This window comes from Oryx dammah, unplaced genomic scaffold, assembly GCF_014754425.2.
Source record: "Oryx dammah isolate SB20612 unplaced genomic scaffold, SCBI_Odam_1.1 HiC_scaffold_10, whole genome shotgun sequence".
In the NCBI taxonomy this organism is placed as follows: domain Eukaryota; kingdom Metazoa; phylum Chordata; class Mammalia; order Artiodactyla; family Bovidae; genus Oryx; species Oryx dammah.
Window position 1 is genome coordinate 52,058,521 of NW_024070194.1, and position 17,735 is coordinate 52,076,255.

Below are 17,735 nucleotides of genomic sequence, written 5' to 3' on the forward strand. Positions count from 1 at the left end.
GGCAAGCCCCACAGGGCACAGCTGACCCTCCAGAGTATCCATTATTCTGTCCACTTCTGCTTGTTTGGTTCTGCCCCTCCTTCACCACCAGGGTTTGCTTCCACCCTGGCTGTGCTTATCTAAGTCACTCACCCAAGATTTCAGATCCTCAGACATGTTTTTAAGTCATCAAAGCCCCCTTTTCTTATTTTACTGATCTCACACCAGAGTATTGTCCAATCAGTCTGTTTCTGACATTCTCATCACTTTAGGCATGAAACTTCTAGATACAGGATTAGAATCAGTGATTCAAAGTATGTATACTGACTGTGTTGGACCATAGTCACTAAATGCTAAAGTGCTGCAGAATACATTGCTTAAGAAAACAAGTTTAGTGACTATGTTCAGCTTTTATCCACTAAAAAAGATCAACTTGAATTATTACTGTATTCTGCCTTTCAAGAATTTGATGGGGATGCAGTAGGTAATTTCTGTAAAGTACCTGAGATGTCAAAGAGGGACTGATATATATCAGAAAGTAATATTAAAGCTCTGGATTTCTATAAGGTCCCATGATCTACCCCACTCTCTCTCTAAGGCAGAGGAGGGGAGACAGGGTCATTATTATCAACAACAGCACTCCTGGGTACAATTACTTCATGTTCTTTTATATTCACCATGCACTTAAATCTAACCAGCAAACCCTAAAGTATGTTTTATAACTTAAAGCCAAAATCAGAAGCTAAATTCCAATAAAATTCCAAAGCCCGGCAGACACTTGGGCTTCCTGGGTAACACTAGTGGTAAAGAAGCTGCCTGCCAATGTAGGAGAAGAAAGAGACATGGGTTCGATCCCTGGTTTGGGAAGATCCCCTGGGGAAAGGTTTGGCAACCCACTCCAGTATGCTTGCCTGGAGAATTCCATGGACAGAGGAGCCTGGCAGGTTACATACAGCCTGTAGGATCGCTAAGAGTCAGACACGACTGAAGCGACTTAGCACATGCAGCAGACACCTAGCACATAGCTATTACTCCATCAATATTGGTTATATGAATGAATTAAAGAATAGATGGATAAATGTAAAGTTACATTACATTATGTATTCTATGTATGTGTTATACATTATATTATATCTAGATTCGTCTCATTCTCAACATGGAGTCTGGTACAGACAGTTCTGCTATTACTTGGGGCAGTGCCCTGGATGACTTTCATCCTTAGAGAATTAGGTCAGACTTGGCACTCGGGTCATGTGTGTCTGCTCTCTTGATTTTTACCTTCTGCCTTAATATTTGGAAACTGTCTCTCAGACGTGCTGCAAGAAAACAGGTGGCAGTGGTGGGAGGAAGTTGAGGCAGTTGAATAAGAGTTACTTGGAAGGGAGAACAGGAGAGATGGAAAGGTATACAGAGAAAGCTGATGACAGCCTGGGACCCCAAAGATGGAAAATAAAACCACCACAAATGGAGGCAAATGTAACAACATCTCAAACTCAGATTTTTGCTTCTAGTTATTTGTAAATTTCATACTTTTGGTGTTAAGTTTGGACTTTGAGAGGCATTCTAAAGTTCTATGGCTAAACATTAAAAAAAAACATAGACATAAAAACATTTAGCAACACTAGCAATGTTTCTGTGTCTCTTTGGTCTTCCTAGCAGCCTGATATTAGCTGCCAGATGACATTACTTTTAAAAGTACAATTACAATAAGGTAGTTGAATTACAAAGTGAATAACTTTGTAAGTCACTGCTTAGGTAACCCTCAGTTTAGCAGTAATGGTGATATTACGCGAAAGCAGTGTTGTTTGTCTGTTCTCTTAAAGTCATTTGCTCCCTCCGATGAAGTCTGACAATGGGATGAGCTGAAATTGTAAACCCATTTGCAGAAAGCTCAACTAAGCTAATTTCTGCTCTTTTTAAGTATTGCAACTTTCACTGGTGATTAGGTTCCTCTTGGGAGATGATGTCAAAGGCAAGGTTTCTTCTTTGTGGGTTTTATTGACAAGGGTTTTTTGCTGAGCCCTGGATGTGGAAATATGATAAAGAAACCACCAAATGCTTAGTTCACCAAAACCATACCAAAGCAAGTAAATTGGAGTAAAATGCCAGATCAGCCCCCCAAAAAGGAAAGGTTTTTATTAAAATGTATTCCAATATCAGTCTGTGTTCTCACTCTCCACCCCCGTCTTGAATGATCATATTGTTGCCCCTTGAAGGCTAGCGTTGTCATTGGGAAAATAAAACCAGATGGTATTGTGAAAACCAATCTCAGTGATAAAATTGAGTTAATAGTAAATTATAACACTTTGAAAAGCACTGAAAAAAAACAAGAAGCTAGCAAACAGTTATTCTGCATATCCAAAACCACTCCAGCCCTTCTAAAAATGCGCACCTCATCAGGGTGTTTGGGGTTAAATTTTTTATAAGCATAAGTTTCCTGTAATAATCATTACCCTTATTCACTGGTCCTGGCTTTGATATAGTATTTCCAGGAACATACAAGCAGACTGTCTGTTTATGCCTGGTCAGCATAAACACTGAAGAAGATTCTTTGGTTATAAATTAGTTGTTTAGAGATAAAACATTATCAGAGACTATATTCTTATCTTTGCTCTGTTACCTTTGTGTGGGAGCTTTAATTTCAGCTCACTCCCAGGTGAAGATGTCCTGGTTGTCCACCTGTTACTAAGCTTCTACAAGAGGTGCTTTGCATGGGATTTCTCATCTAATCCTCACAACCACCCATGAGACAGAATGGATTATCCCATTTTCCAAGGGAGGAAAAGAGAAGTTAGGAGATTAAGTACTTTGCTTGCAGTCAAAGTATTTGTAAGAAGTAAAGCCAACCTTGGAATCAGGTAGGACTGTCTCCTAAATTCATCCTCTTTCTCATCTACCCACATGGTTTTCACATAGATCAGTGAACATACTCAGGATGATGAGAGATTCTGGGGGTAGTTTTCTCAAAAGCAAGTCATTTCTTCTCTCACTCTTTGGAGAGATAGAACTGTTGATATTTTTCTTCATTCTCATCTTCTCATTTGACTCTGCCTGCTTTCCAATTTGTACCTAGTCCTAAATAGAGCATTTAATTTACTAATGTCAGTGTGTTAGTCGCTCAGTTGTGTCTGACTCTTTGCAGTCATCATGGACTGTAGTCCACTAGGCTCCTCTGCCCATGAGATTCTCCAGGCAAGAATATGGGAAAGGGTTGCCATTCCCTTCTCCAGGAGATCTTCCCAACCCAGGGACTGAACCCAGATCTCCCACACTGCAGGCAGATTCTTTACCATCTGAACTGCCAGTTTAATTTACTATTACTATATATATTTATATTAATATATTTATAGTATAAATATAAATATATAGTATATTTATAAATATACTATATATATATTTATACTACTAAATATTACTATATAAATAGTATATTTATAAATATACTATATATATTTATATTTATAATACTAAATGTTACTATATATAAATATTACTATATATAAGCAGTAAGAGTCATTGCTTCCTCCTTACCAGAAGGAAAGGAAAATATATACATTTACTAAAATATACTGTTTATAAATAATGTATTATAGCAAAATTTTAAATTTATGTGATATTTATATTTATATGAATATATTTTACATTATAAATACATTATGTATAATATATATTTATAGTATTTATATTTTAAGTACTACTTATATTTATATGTATACATATACCTGGAGAAGGGATAGGCTATCCACTCCAGTATTCTTGGGCTTCCCTTGTGGGTCAGACGGTAAAGAATCTGCCTACAATGTGGGAGACCTAGGTTTGATCCCTGGACTGGGAAGATCCTCTGGAGAAGGGAAAGGCTACCCAATCCAGTATTCTGGCCTGGAGAATTCCATTGATTGTATAGACCATGGGGTCACAAAGAGCCAGACACAACTGAGTGACTTTCACTTTCACAAAATTCCAGCAAAATTAAGGAATTTGGGCATTTTACCCCTGATTGGCATTCTTACTATATACTCTAGTTTACAAACTGGGAAACAGAGTCACACAGAAATTGACTTGGCAGGGTCTCTTAGCACATCTTGAGCAGAATTGGGGAAATAATCCCTGTCTCCATTAAATAGCTCTGCCATCAGAGTCATAAAATTTAAATATCAATAGTATAGTGTACAATCTAATGTATCATTGAGAACAACAAAACAATTCCATGCCCTTGTTTACATTATTAGATGCTATTGTATACTTGGTCTGGATTGATGAATTTCACATCTTTTCTACTGTAACTTATATTATGACTATTGAATAGCACACTGCTCTTAATCCTGCTCTCTCTAAATAGAACGTTTTCTAATTTTTTTCTAGCTTTTTACTTTGTTAATGATGAGAAAAGTCATACTTCTAAGTAGTGTTGCTGCAAGTTAAAGTGTCTGGAGTTTTTAAATTTTTTATATTTTCTCTGCCTTCTGAAATTCAGCATTAGGAGAATGGATTTTCTTAAGTAACAGACCTAACATCATTTATAACTTCAAGTTTTTAGCTAAACAAGCATTTTCCTACAAAAAACTACCCCTTTGGCAGTGTTTTAAATCTTTTGATGATATTTTTTGTTGTTGTTCTGCTAATTGTCTCTTCACAATGACATATGCCACAAAAGTCAACTAAGTTATCTTTGAAACAGGCTAATATGTAAGACCAAAAAGTTATATATTATATAGACATACATACACACGAACACATGCATAATATGTTTTCAACATAGTTACAACTTTATAATTCAAGAAATGTATTTCGTCCCAAGATTTTCCCTTATAAACTTAGATTAGACAGCAAAGATCCATCCAGTAAGAACTATCTATATATTTTCTATGCATTCCTTAATTGCTTATTCAATAGCATTCACCATTTACTATGCAGGCAGTGAGCTTTTCTTTGGAGACACAAAGATGAATTCAACAAAGTCCTTGTTTTTGAGAATCTTATTCAGGAGTCAGGAAATAATTGTAAATTATGCACAGCAAATGCTTTTGTCAGACGTATGTGCAGAGGACAGCAGAGGCAGGAAGAAAGGGATCTGAAGTACATCGGTGTTGAGTAAAATTTTTTTAAAATACAGGAAAAAAAAGTTCCAGAAAGCACTGCAGAGAATGATGAATCCTGACTTGTAGTTGGTGGTTCATAAACATAGTGCAAGCCCTAGAGCTAGACTTTCTAGGTTCAGACTCAGTCTTTACACATCCCAGCAAGTTTGACCATGAACAGTCACTTATCCTCTTGACTTTCTCATCTGTACAGTGGGCCACGAACAGTAACTACCTCATAGAGCTGTGGTAGACAGGAAACTAAAACATTCCCTGATACTCATTTAGAATGGAATAAATTTTAGATACAAATAATATTAACTCAGAAGGCTGAGAAGGCATTTGTTGGGAAAATAGGCATTTTATGGAGAAGAAAAAGCTTGTACAAAGTTGCAGAGGCTTCCCATTTCAGAGGTTGCAGACTGGCCTGCTCTTTGTTAGTAAAGCTTTGGGGTGTCGGCTGGAGGACGGTAGGGGCTGAGACAGGAGAGACAGGAAGGGGTGGACATGCTGGGCTGTGTACCAGAGGCAAATAGAACCATCAATTGTCTGGAGGCTGGAGAGTCCTATGATCTAATATGATTTGTGTTAGAAAGCACATTCTAGCACCTGCGAGGAGGATGTTCTGAAGTCAGGTCAGTTCAGTTCAGTCCAGTTCAGTCGCTCAGTTGTGTCCGACTCTTTGTGACCCCATGATCCACAGCATGCCAGGCCGCCCTGTCCATCACCAACTCCCGGAGTCCACCCAAACCCATGTCCATTGAGTCGGTGATGCCATCCAACCATCTCAGCCTCTGTCGTCCCCTTTTCCTCCTGCCTTCAGTCTTTCCCAGCATCAGGGTCTGTTTTGAAGTAGGAGCAGCATTTTAGGCTGAGAAAATTTGGGAAAGCATTGCAGTCATTTAGGCAGGGGACGATGAGAACAGTGATAGTGCAAAAATAAAGAAGTTGAAAGGAGAAGCATTTAAGATGAAGAATCGAGAGGACGCAGTAGTCTTTGAACAGGAATGAGGAAAAGGGAAAGCATGATGATACTAAGGTTTCTGGGCAATCTCATGTGATACCACTATTCAAATACAAACTTAGAGGAGAGGACAAGGTTTCACAGGAGGAAATAAGAACTTTTGGTTTTGGTGTGGAGAATTTGGTGACTCTAAGTCATCCAGTGGGTAGCCATATAGGACAATTAGAAGTTCAGAATTTTGGTCTTATTTTACTTTGAGGCAATGAAATGTGTGGCACATCTACATTTAAAATTATTATGTCTTCCTGGTAAATTGACTCATGTCATTCTGCAAGGTCCTTTTTTCTTTTTGGCCTTAATGTCAACTATTGACGACTTAGTATAGCTTTCTTTCCCTAGCTTTCTTTCAATTCATGACATATTTTTCAGTTTCTCCACTTTGAACATTTCTATACTGCAAAGAATGTATTTGTGTTTTGGTTTCTTTGTCTTTCTATTGGAGAATATATCATATTTACATCTGATAAAATTACTAACATTATTGGGTTAAAATAGACCCCTGTATTGTTTTCTGTTTGTCCCATATGTTGCTATGTTTCTTTAGCTATCTTTTTTGGCCTTTTCTAAATTATTCAATTATCACTCTCTTTTAAATACTATTACCTATGTATGCAGTGTGACTGCAGCCATGAAATTAAAAGACACTTCCTCCTTGGAAGGAAAGTTATGACCAACCTAGATAGCATATTCAAAAGCAGAGACATTACCTTGCTGACTAAGGTCAGTCTAGTCAAGGCTATGGTTTTTCCAGTGGTCATGTATGGATGTGAGAGTTGGACTGTGAAGAAGGCTGAGTGCCGAAGAATTGATGCTTTTGAACTGTGGTGTTGGACAAGACTCTTGAGAGTCCCTTGGACTGCAAGGAGATCCAACCAGTCCATTCTGAAAGAGATCAGCCCTGGGATTTCTTTGGAAGGAATGATGCTGAAGCTGAAACTCCAGTACTTTGGCCACCTCATGCGAAGAGTTGACTCATTGGAAAAGACTCTGATATTGGGAGGGATTGGGGGCAGGAGGAGAAGGGGACGACCCAGGATGAGATGGCTGGATGGCATCACGGACTCGATGGACGTGAGTCTGAGTGAACTCCGGGAGTTGGTGGTGGACAGGGAGGCTGTAATTCATGGGGTTGCAAAGAGTCGGACACGACTGAGTGACTGAACTGAACTGAACCTATGTATGCAGTTTCTCTTAGTTATTACCTTAGAGATTATAACATTCCCCCTTTACTCATCAGAATCTAGTTTAAAACTAGTCCCTTTACCATGACATGACACAGGCAACATTTTAAACCCATTAACCCACTTCCTGTCTTCTGTGCTATTAATAGCCATTACTTAATTATTTAAATTCTATGTATGTTTTAAGCATATAAAACATTTTTGTTGTTTTACATAATTAATATTTACCATTGCTGCTCTTCTTTTCTTCCTGAATTTCTATGCTTCCATCTGGCTTCAATTTATTTCTTTTTGAACTCCCTTTAGTGCTTTGTTAAATTTATATCAAATATTCTGGTAAAAATGTCTTTTGGCTTTTGTTTTTCTGAAAACAGCTTGATTCTGTCTTAAATTTCGTGGGTTTTTTTTTCTCTGAATATAGAGGTCTAGTCTGCCAATTACTTTCATTCAGCACTTTAAGATGCTATTTCATTGTCATCTGTGTTCTATCATTTTGGTTAGCAAGTCATTAGAGAGTACTTTCCGTGCTGCCCATACTCTGGTTTCCCCGACTCTGCTCATTCCACTGTGGAGTGTGGTACTCTACAATGAGCCATCACTGCGTGTGTGTGCATATGGGTGTGTATTTTAACCATTTTGATAGGTGTGTATTAATATCTCATTATGGTTTAATTTACACCTCCTTAATGGTAAAGAGTTTTCATCTGCTTTATTTGTCACATGTATATCTTCTTTGGTGGAGTATATGTTCATAATTTTTTCCCATTTTCTAACTGGGTTATTTGTTTTTCCACTGTTGGCTTTTGAGCCTTCTCCATGTATTCTCAGTAGTTGTCTTTTCCAGATATGTGATTTGCAAACATTTTCTCCAGTCCATAGATTGCCTCTTTATCTTCTTAACAGAGCTTTTCTTAGAACAAAAGTTTTTAATTTTGATAAAATCCAGCATATTGGTTTCTCCTTTTATGTATAGTGTTTTGATAACAAGGCTAAGAACTCTACTTATCCTGAGGTCTCAAAGATTCTCTACTTTGATTTTCTCTAAAAGTTTTATGGTTTTACATTTTTCCCTTATGTTTAGGATCCATTTTGAACTAATTTTTATTTAAGATCTGAGGTTTAGGTTGGAATTAGTTTTTGCTTCTGAATGTCCAAATTCTCTGTCAGCATTTGTTGATAAGACTGTCTTTCCTCCATTAAATTGCTTTTGCATCTTTGTAAAGAGTCACTTGGGCTTCCCAAGTGGCTCAATGGTAAAGAATCCCGTCTGTCAAGAAGGTGGGAGACAGAGGTTCAATGCCTGGGTCAGGAAGATTCCTAAGAGAAAGAAATGGCAACTCACTCCAGTATTCTTGCTTGGGAAGTCCCATGGACAGAAGAGCCTCATGGGCTATAATCCTTGGGGTTGCAAAAGAGTCTGAACACGAATTAGCAACTAAACAGCAAAGAATCACTTGGACATATTTGTGTGAACTTATTTCTGGTGTTCTCTTCTTTCCCATTGATCCATTTATCTAACTTTCCATTAATATCATACTATCTGGATGACTATAGCTGTATAGTAACAGATGGACTGATCCTTTCTAATTTATTCTTCTTTGTCAAGACTGTTTTAGCAATTCAAGAGCCTGTGCCTTTCAATGTAAATTTTAAAATAAATGATCCTTTTACTGTCTCATTAGTTTTGCCTTTTCCAGAATGTCATCTAGATGGGATCATACAGTATATAGCCTTTTCAAATTGGCTTCTTTCACTTGCTAACATACATTAAGTTGTATATTACTATGTCTTTTCATGGCTTGATAGTTCAGTTTTTAGCCCTGAATAATGTTCTGTTTTCTTGGTGTACTACTGATATGCTATTATCTTGATGATAATAATGTTCTATTATCTTGAGTTTTAAAATAAGCTTTCTTATGTCAACAGAAAAATCTTGCTGGGGTTTGGATAGGAATTACAATTAAAACTATGAATCATTTTGGGGAATAGTTGACATCTTTATTAGATTGAGTCTTCTAATCCCTAAATACATATGTCTCATCATTTATGTAGATCTTTAATTTCTTTCAACACTTTGTAATTTTCAGCATGTAAATTCTATATATATTTCATCAAGTGTATACCTAAGTATTTTATCTTCTTTAAAACAATTGTATTTTTAATTTCACTTTCCATATGTTCATTGTTAGTTTATAGAAATGTGATTGACTTTTGTGTATATAGTTCTTGTATCATGAATTCTTACTGGAACTCACTTGTTAATTCTAGGAATTTTTATGTAGATTTCTTGGAATTTTCTGCATCTGCAAATAGGGGCAGTTTTGTTTTTTCCTCTGCAGTTTGCTTTTTTTTTTTTTTCTTGTCTATTACGATAGCAAGAGTTTCCAATACTTTGTTGAATATGAGTGGTGAGAAAAAGATATCCTTGTCTTGTTCCTGATCTTAGGAGGAAAGCATATAGTTTTCATCCTTAAGTACCATGTTAACTATAAGTTTTCTTTGTATTGGATTGGCCAAAATTTTTTTTCATATTTTTCCGTAATAGCCTATGGAAAAACCCAAATGAATTTTTTGACCAACTCAGTAGGTGCTCTTTATCAAGTTAAGAAAATTCCTTTCTATTCTTAGTTTTCTGAGTTTATGTCATGATGTATGTTGGATCTTGTCAATCCTCTTCCTGCATCAATTGACATGATTATATCACTATATATTACTTAATAAGGCATTTTAAAAATTTCAAAGTTGGTGAGAATGATTTTCATGAAGTGCCCTTCATTTTCATGAAGAGACTATTAATGCATACATAAAGTGTTTTCAGTAATACCAAAATAATGCAAAATAAATTAAAAGTTAATGATATCCTTTCCTTACTCTAAATTCTCTCTGCATTGCATTGCTCTTTTACTTGTGACTATAGCTCATGATTAACTGCTGAAATTATGTTTCTGTTAGTATTTTAGCTTAATGTGTCCCAAATATTACAGGACTAAGTACATAGTCTATGTTAAACTAGACTGAGTCTCAAAATGAGATGTCTAAGGTAAGTCAATCTGAGTGAAATTACTAAAAACAAACAAAAAACTTAACTCAGGATACAGAAACCACTTAGAATTTAGATTTATTTTTCTTGCAAACATAACTTAAAAGGTGGTGTCTGTTTAAGGCAGTTGTTGTTGTTCAGTTGCTCAGTCCTGTCTGATTCTTTGTGGCCCCATGGACTGCAGCTTCCCTGTCCTTCACTGTCTCCTAGAATTTGCTCAAACTCATGTCCTTGGTCACTCAATATACCAGCAAATTTGGAAAACTCAGCAGTGGCCACAGGCTGGAAAAGGTCAGTTTTCATTCTAATCCCAAAGAAAGGCAATGCCAAAGAAAGCTCAAACTACCACACAATTGCACTTATTTCACAGGCTAGCAAAGTAATGCTCAAAATTCTCCAAGTCAAGCTTCAACAGTATGTGAACCGTAAACTTCCAGATGTTCAAGCTGGTTTTAGAAAAGGCAAGGCAGAGGAATCAGAGATCAAATTGCCAACATCCACAGCCTTTGACTGTGTGGACCACAACAAACTGGAAAATTCTTCAAGAGATGGGAATACCAGACCACCTGACCTGCCTCTTGAGAAATCTGTATGCAGGTTCAGGAAGCAACAGTTAGAAATGGACATGGAACAACAGACTGGTTCCAAATAGGAAAAGGAGTATGTCAAGGCTGTATATTGTCACCCTGTTTATTTAACTTATATGCAGAGTACATCATGAGAAATGCTGGGCTGGAAGAAGCACAGCTGGAATCAAGATTGCCTGGAGAAGTATCAATAACTTCAGACAGGCAGATGACACCACCCTTATGGCAGAAAGTGAAGAACTAAAGAGCCTCTTGATAAAAGTGAAAGAGGAGAGTGAAAATGTTGGCTTAAAACTCAACATTCAGAAAATGAAGATCATGGCATCTGGTCCCATCACTTCATGGGAAATAGATGGGGAAACAATGGAAACAGTGAGAGATTTTATTTTGGGGGGGCTCCAAAATCACTGTAGGTGGTGACTGCAGCCATGAAATTAAACGATGCTTGTTCCTTGGAAGGAAAGTTATGACCAACCTAGATAGCATATTAAAAAGCAGAGACATTCCTTTGCCAACGAAGTTTCATCTAGTCAAAGCTATGGTTTCTCCAGTAGTCATGTATGGATGTGAGAGTTGGACTAAAGAAAGCTGAGCGCAGAAGAATTGATGCTTTTGAACTGTGAAGACTCTTGAGAGTCCCTTGGACTGCAAGGAGACCCAACCAGTCCATCTTAAAGGAAATGAGTCCTGAATATTTATTGGAAGAACTGATGCTGAAGCCGAAACTCCAATATACTTTGGCCACCTGAAGTGAAGAACTGACTCATTTGAAAAGACTCTGATGCTGGGAGGGATTGGGGGCAGGAGGAGAAGGGGATGACAGAGGATGAGATGGTGGGATGGTAGCACCGACTCGGTGCACATGAGTTTGAGTAAGCTCTGGGCAGGGAGGCCTGGAGTGCTTCAGTCCATGGGGTCACAAAGAGTTGGACATGACTGAGTGACTGAATTGTTCTTGGAGTCGGTGATGTTTAGGGTTAGGGAGCAGAATGAAGTGAAGTGAAGTGGTGAAGTGAAAGTTGCTCAGTCGTGTCTGACTCTTTGCAACCCCATGGACTATATAGTCCTTGGAATTCACCATACAAGAATACTGGAGTAGGTAACCTGTCCCTTCTCCACGGGATCTTCCTGACCCGGGAATCGTACCAGGTCTCCTGCATTGCAGGCAAATTCTTTACCAACTGAGCTATCAGGGAAGCCCAGGGAGTAGAATAATAACTTCAATTTACTTTTAGTGAAAAAGACAAGACATGTTCATCTGAAGCTTAGTTGAACTTTTTAAATGAATTCACTGGTGTAGGGCAGTTATACACTGCAGCTTTGAAAATCATACTAAGATGTACTCAAAGACAGGATTATGGAACTCCCATTTCCCTAAGGCACCAGCTTTAAATGCGTTTGTGTTCTGTTTCCTGTGCTTATGTTCTGCTCCCTTCAACAACACGCTGGGGAACAGGAAAATGCCTGAAGTCAGGCCGATCCTTATCTGAAAGTCCAGCTGGCCTTCCACCATCTGTCCAAGTAGCGGTTGTCCAGAGATGGATAGAGATCCTGTCCAGAGATGGACAGAGATCCTGTCCAGAAGACCTCTATAAAATGTCAGCCTCCTCCAATGTCAGCTGCAGAAATGTCAGTTCTGAAGATAATTGTTTAGAAATGTATCTGCCTCCAATGAAGCCTTCCAGATGTTTTCTCTTAGATAAGATAGCTATTTCTTATCATCAGATTTATTCTGGCTTGAACTTCACTCTGAAGTTTCATAATTGGAGGGAGACAATTGAGGATTCAGTTACTGATTTTTAATTAAGTAGATCTGGACCCAGATCTCAATGCTTTTTATTGCATTTGTGTTTCCAATATTTCTTTAGCCAAACATTGTGCTTAGTCACTCAGTCGTGTCTGACTCATTGCAACCCCATGGACTGTAGCCCACCAGGCTCCTCTGTCCATATGATTCTCCAGGCAAGAATACTGGAGTGAGTAGCCTATCTCTCCTCCAGGGGATCTTCCCAACCCAGGAATCGAACCAGAGTCTCCTGCATTGCAAGCGGATTCTTTACCAGCTGAGCTACCAGGGAAGCCCAACCAACATTTGCTTTCTCTAAAGACAGAGCTCTTTTGTAGGAAGTGTTTCTTCTTTGGTTAAGAGGTTAGAGTGACATTTGTTCTCTGGCACAGAGTGGGTCTTCCAGAGTGCTTCTGACAGATCAGGAAGTTGCTGATGGGTGGGAGCTGGCTGGATGGTAGAAACATGAGTAGTGACAAGGAAGATGGTGAGTTTGTGATGCTAAAGAACATTAGGTTAAAGTCAAGACTAAAGTCTTGGTCAAAGTCATAGACTAGCTCAAAAACAGGAATTCTAAAATAATGATATAGTAAACAAATATATGACACTATTTCATTGTTACAGAATTCTGCCTTTTTCTTCCCCTGTATCCTACTATTGTTGAAATTCAGAAATAGTAATATGGCAATAGTACTTTTGGGTAATATTTGATAATATTTGTCTTTATATTTCCTCAAAGACATAGGCTTCCATTTCCATTTTGTCTTACGAGGGGCAGAAGCACAGAGCAGTTATGCTAGGTTTAAATATCAAAGTAGGGAATCAGAGCAAGTATAACCATTCCATTTCCTATGCCACAAACACTGAAAGATATTTACTCATAGCATATTGTGTTTACTTCAATTATTTGACTATTTATTCATATAATATGTTTACTCATATAATATAGAATATATAGAATTTGAATTATATAACTCACTCATATAATATTATATTTACTTCAGTTATTTGACTATTTGGGCCAGGATTATCTGACAATAATTTTAGTCCTCCATTTTCTTTGTTCTGCGTGTTCATTTTATGAGTCAGTATACTCTATTATAGTTTGATAACTGGAAAAAACTATTTTTGTATTGGTCAGTTATTGCCACGATAATGCCGTATAACAGACTATCCAAAATGCAGTGGCTTATACCTGGAATATTAATTCTATTACTTATGGGTCATCAGGCTGTTTTGCCTGCCTGTTTCAGGATGCAGGCTGAGCGTGTTTGGCTCTATAATACAGGCTAGGGCCGGGTCTGCTTTCCATGCAAGTCCCTGGGGCATGAGCTCTTGGTGGATCACACAAGCACAAAAGTCCAAGCCAAAGATATCAGCACATTTAAATGTGCTCTTCCTACTTCTTGGCCGCTAATATTACATTGTCTCAAGCAAGTCACATAGTCAAATCTAGCATCAAGTGGACAGAAAAATATACTCTGTCCATTCTCAGTTCAGTTTAGTCGCTCAGAGTCTCCTGCATTGAACTCTTTGCAACCCCATGAATCGCAGCACGCCAGGCCTCCCTGTCCATTCTAGAGCACTGCAAAGAGACAGACTGAAGAGTTAGGAATGACGCAGTCTCCCACTAAGCCTGTGCCAGTGCACGTCAGTGAGCTGCGGATTCTGCTCTGGGATGCCCTGAAGGCAGGGTGTCTCTTTCTTAACACATTAGCAGCAGTAGTAGCAATAGGAGTAGTCTTGTATCTAATAAGTGTGTATCTTATCTTGTATATATCAGCAATAAGTGTGTATAATGGCACTTGCAGTGCTCAGTATATTTGCCATTCTATCCTTATTAACCTAACTAGTAACAATTAATAAGCAAGTGGTGATTAAAACATATAGCTTAAGTTTTTTAAAAAAATAGCATTTAGTTGTTGGAGCTGATGTATTAGTAGACTAAAGCCCAGCAGTCCGGTTTTCCTGCATGCAAACCTCTGACTGTGCGCTTCCCCTACTTCCTCCAGCCCAGACTACTTCCCCTACTTCCTCCATGTGCTCAGGTCTGGTTTCATTTCCTCCAGATGCATTTCTAGGTTGGACTTGATGAGAAAGTGCATTCATTCTGACCCTACCACTCCTCTGATCAAAAACCTTTCAAGTGAATCCCTACTAGCTATAGAATAAAGTCTATAGATCAAATTCTATAAATGTAAGTCCTTGTCCACTTAACCTTTGGTTACAAACTCTTTCAGCCTGGACTTGCCAATACCAACCCCATTTCTCTATGGTCTTGTCCAGTTTATCCTTTAAGATACAGATCAAATGTCACCTCCTCCTTGAACATTCTAGATCCTCTTGGCCTGAAATAATAGTCTCCCTTTCTTGCAAAATTCGCCTCTGCCACTTTTATGGCAACTGTGATTTTCTAAATGGTATCATCATTATTGATTTATGACATCACTGCTACTGGAATACCATTCATCTTTTCCCATCTCAACACTAAATATAAATACAGGTAACTAATAAGAATCTACTGTATAGCACAGGGAACTCTACTCAATACTCTGTAATGGCCTATATGGGAATAGAATCTAAAAAAAGTGGATGTATGTATATGTATGACTGATTCACTTTGCTGTACACCTGAAACTAACACAGCATTGTAAACAAACTACACACCAACAAAAATTAAGAAATAATAAATATATTTCCTTGACTAACAAACAAAACACTATTTAATAGGTAAATAAATTTCTCAGTTCATTAATACCCTTAGTAATTGTTCTTCCGTGTCAGGCTTCTCAATAAGCTTAAGTGGTTGCCTTCGGTAACAATCAGTCCACATTGGAGCAAAAACTGTGGCATCTCCATTTCTTTCTTCACTTTGTAGACCTGTTGCCTAGGAATCCATGGTGGCTCAGCTGGTAAAGAATCTGCCTGCAATGTGGGAGACCTGGGTTCAGTCCCTGGGTTGGGAAGATAACATGGAGAAGGGGACGGCTACCCACGCTAGTATTCTGGTCTGGAGAATTCCATGGACTGTATAGTTCATGCGGTCACAAAGAGTCGGACACAACTGAGTGACTTTCACTTCCCTTTCAAAGGAACAGAGTGATTAGCATTGCTTAGGGTTTCAGAATAATTTTGCTCCAGATGCGGCTTATGGATATATCAGGGACTGGATTTCAACTCCAGGAAACACCTGACAGTGCAAGTAATCTGTAGTTGTGCTTGACTTAGAAGCTGTGACAGGGTAGCTTGACTTACTAGATAAGGCGCCTATGCTGGAAAACGCTCTGAGCATTTGTTATCTTTTGCATCCCATGTCGGCAGCCATTGTTTGCCTTTCCTGCCAAGAGCCAAGTCCTGAACCATAGCGCCCCCTAATGTTGAAAGCAACCCTTTCACTTTTAACATTAATATTAATAAATGAAACGAGACAGGTAAATAAATGGAAGACCACTGTCAGTGAATTTAACTACACAACTTGTAATGCTGAGTATTTGTGTAGATTGCAAGCTTTATGAATACTACTTTGAATGCCTATTTCATCTCCATTCCTCCTAGAGCTGTTTTGGCCTTAATTCAGCCTCATGTATTCATTTCAAAATTACCAATAAAGTTTTTCTTCCTTTCCAAAGCATCAGCTTAGGCTGTGGAGTGGAAAAAACTAAATTCTGTGCTCTGAGGAGTCTGTGCCATATTTTTTTCGTAACTAAGCATTGAGAGTATTCTTTATCTTTATTTTGTATTTTTATTCTGAATTTCAGAGTTTTCATTTCAAAGTAGATATTTTTCTCGAAGTTCCTCTTCTTCAGCTTCCCCATATTTTTGGAAAATATAGAGTACAGTTTAATATTAAGTGAAATGGAGTGTTAAATGCCTCTCAGCCTCTTCCTACCAGGTTATTTAAATAAAAGATATCTTGAGAGCCAATTTTCTTGGCATGTGGGAGAAATTCTTCTTAAATTCACTTTTCAATCTGATAGTGTTCATGAAAGCAGAACATAAAGGTAAAATGTGTTCACAGTTTCCATCAGTTTTGTTATGCAAAATACTTTATTTTATATAAAATTGGATTTTGCACGGGTAGAAAAAATTCCGGGAAATCATATCAAGCGTTCTAAAAATGCATATAGGACCATATCTGTTTACCCCCTTTTCTAGGCAACTAGATGTGAGTTGGTAGAGGCTGACAGATCAGTGATTGAAGAGGAAATAAATAACAAAGAAGCTAAGGCAGGGGGCACCCGCGCTTGCATAAGCTCAATGAAGCCTGCGTACAACCTGATAATGTTCATCAAAGTGTGACAGAAGAAAGAAACTATACGATTTTAAAAATCCTCCACATAAAATTTAAGATTCACTTTCTTTGCTCTGCATATTGATGTGTCTTTTTTTGTTTTAACACAGGGCCTCGGCAAGGATGCGGTGGTTATCTGACAGGTTCAGACCATACCTTTGCCTCCCCTGATTCTGATTCTAATGGGAGGTATGACAAGAATTTAAATTGTGTGTGGTTCATCACTGCCCCCGTGAACAAAGTCATCAAACTCACCTTCCATACATTTGCTCTGGAGGCAGCAACTACTTTGCGAAGATGCATTTATGATTATGTCAAGGTAAGGCTATTATGTTCCTTAACAAGAGTCTTCTAATCCAGACTTTTTCATGATGTATTCCAGTTTATACCACATATAAAGTCCTGAAAGTTGTGAGTACTATTAATTATGTAAATGACCTCTTCTTCAATGATGTAAAGCAGCAGTCTCCAACCTTTTTGGCACCAGGGACGGGTTTCATGGAAGAGTTTTTCCATGGATGAGGGCAGTGGAAGATGGTTTCAGGATGATTCAAGTGCATTATATTTATTATACTAAAGCATCTGCCTGCAGTGTGGGAGACCTGGGTTCAACCCCTGGGTTGGAAAGATCCCCTGTAGAAGGAAATGGCAACCCACTCCAGTACTCTTGCCTGGAAAATCCCATGGACAGAGGAGCCTAGTAGGCTACAGTCCATGGGGTCGCAAAGAGTTGGACACGACTGAGCAACTTCACTTTCTTTCTTATTTC

At 38.1% G+C, this 17,735-nt stretch overlaps 1 protein-coding gene across 1 annotated transcript in view; it reads left to right on the forward strand.

Moving 5' to 3' along the window:
- CUBN (cubilin) overlaps positions 1-17,735 on the forward strand; it is a 263,097-nt gene that overhangs the window by 221,502 nt on the left and 23,860 nt on the right. The window contains exon 60 of the mRNA XM_040248967.1: positions 17,077-17,285. Coding sequence (XP_040104901.1) covers positions 17,077-17,285 — 209 coding nt within the window. The remainder of the gene's footprint in view (positions 1-17,076; positions 17,286-17,735) is intronic.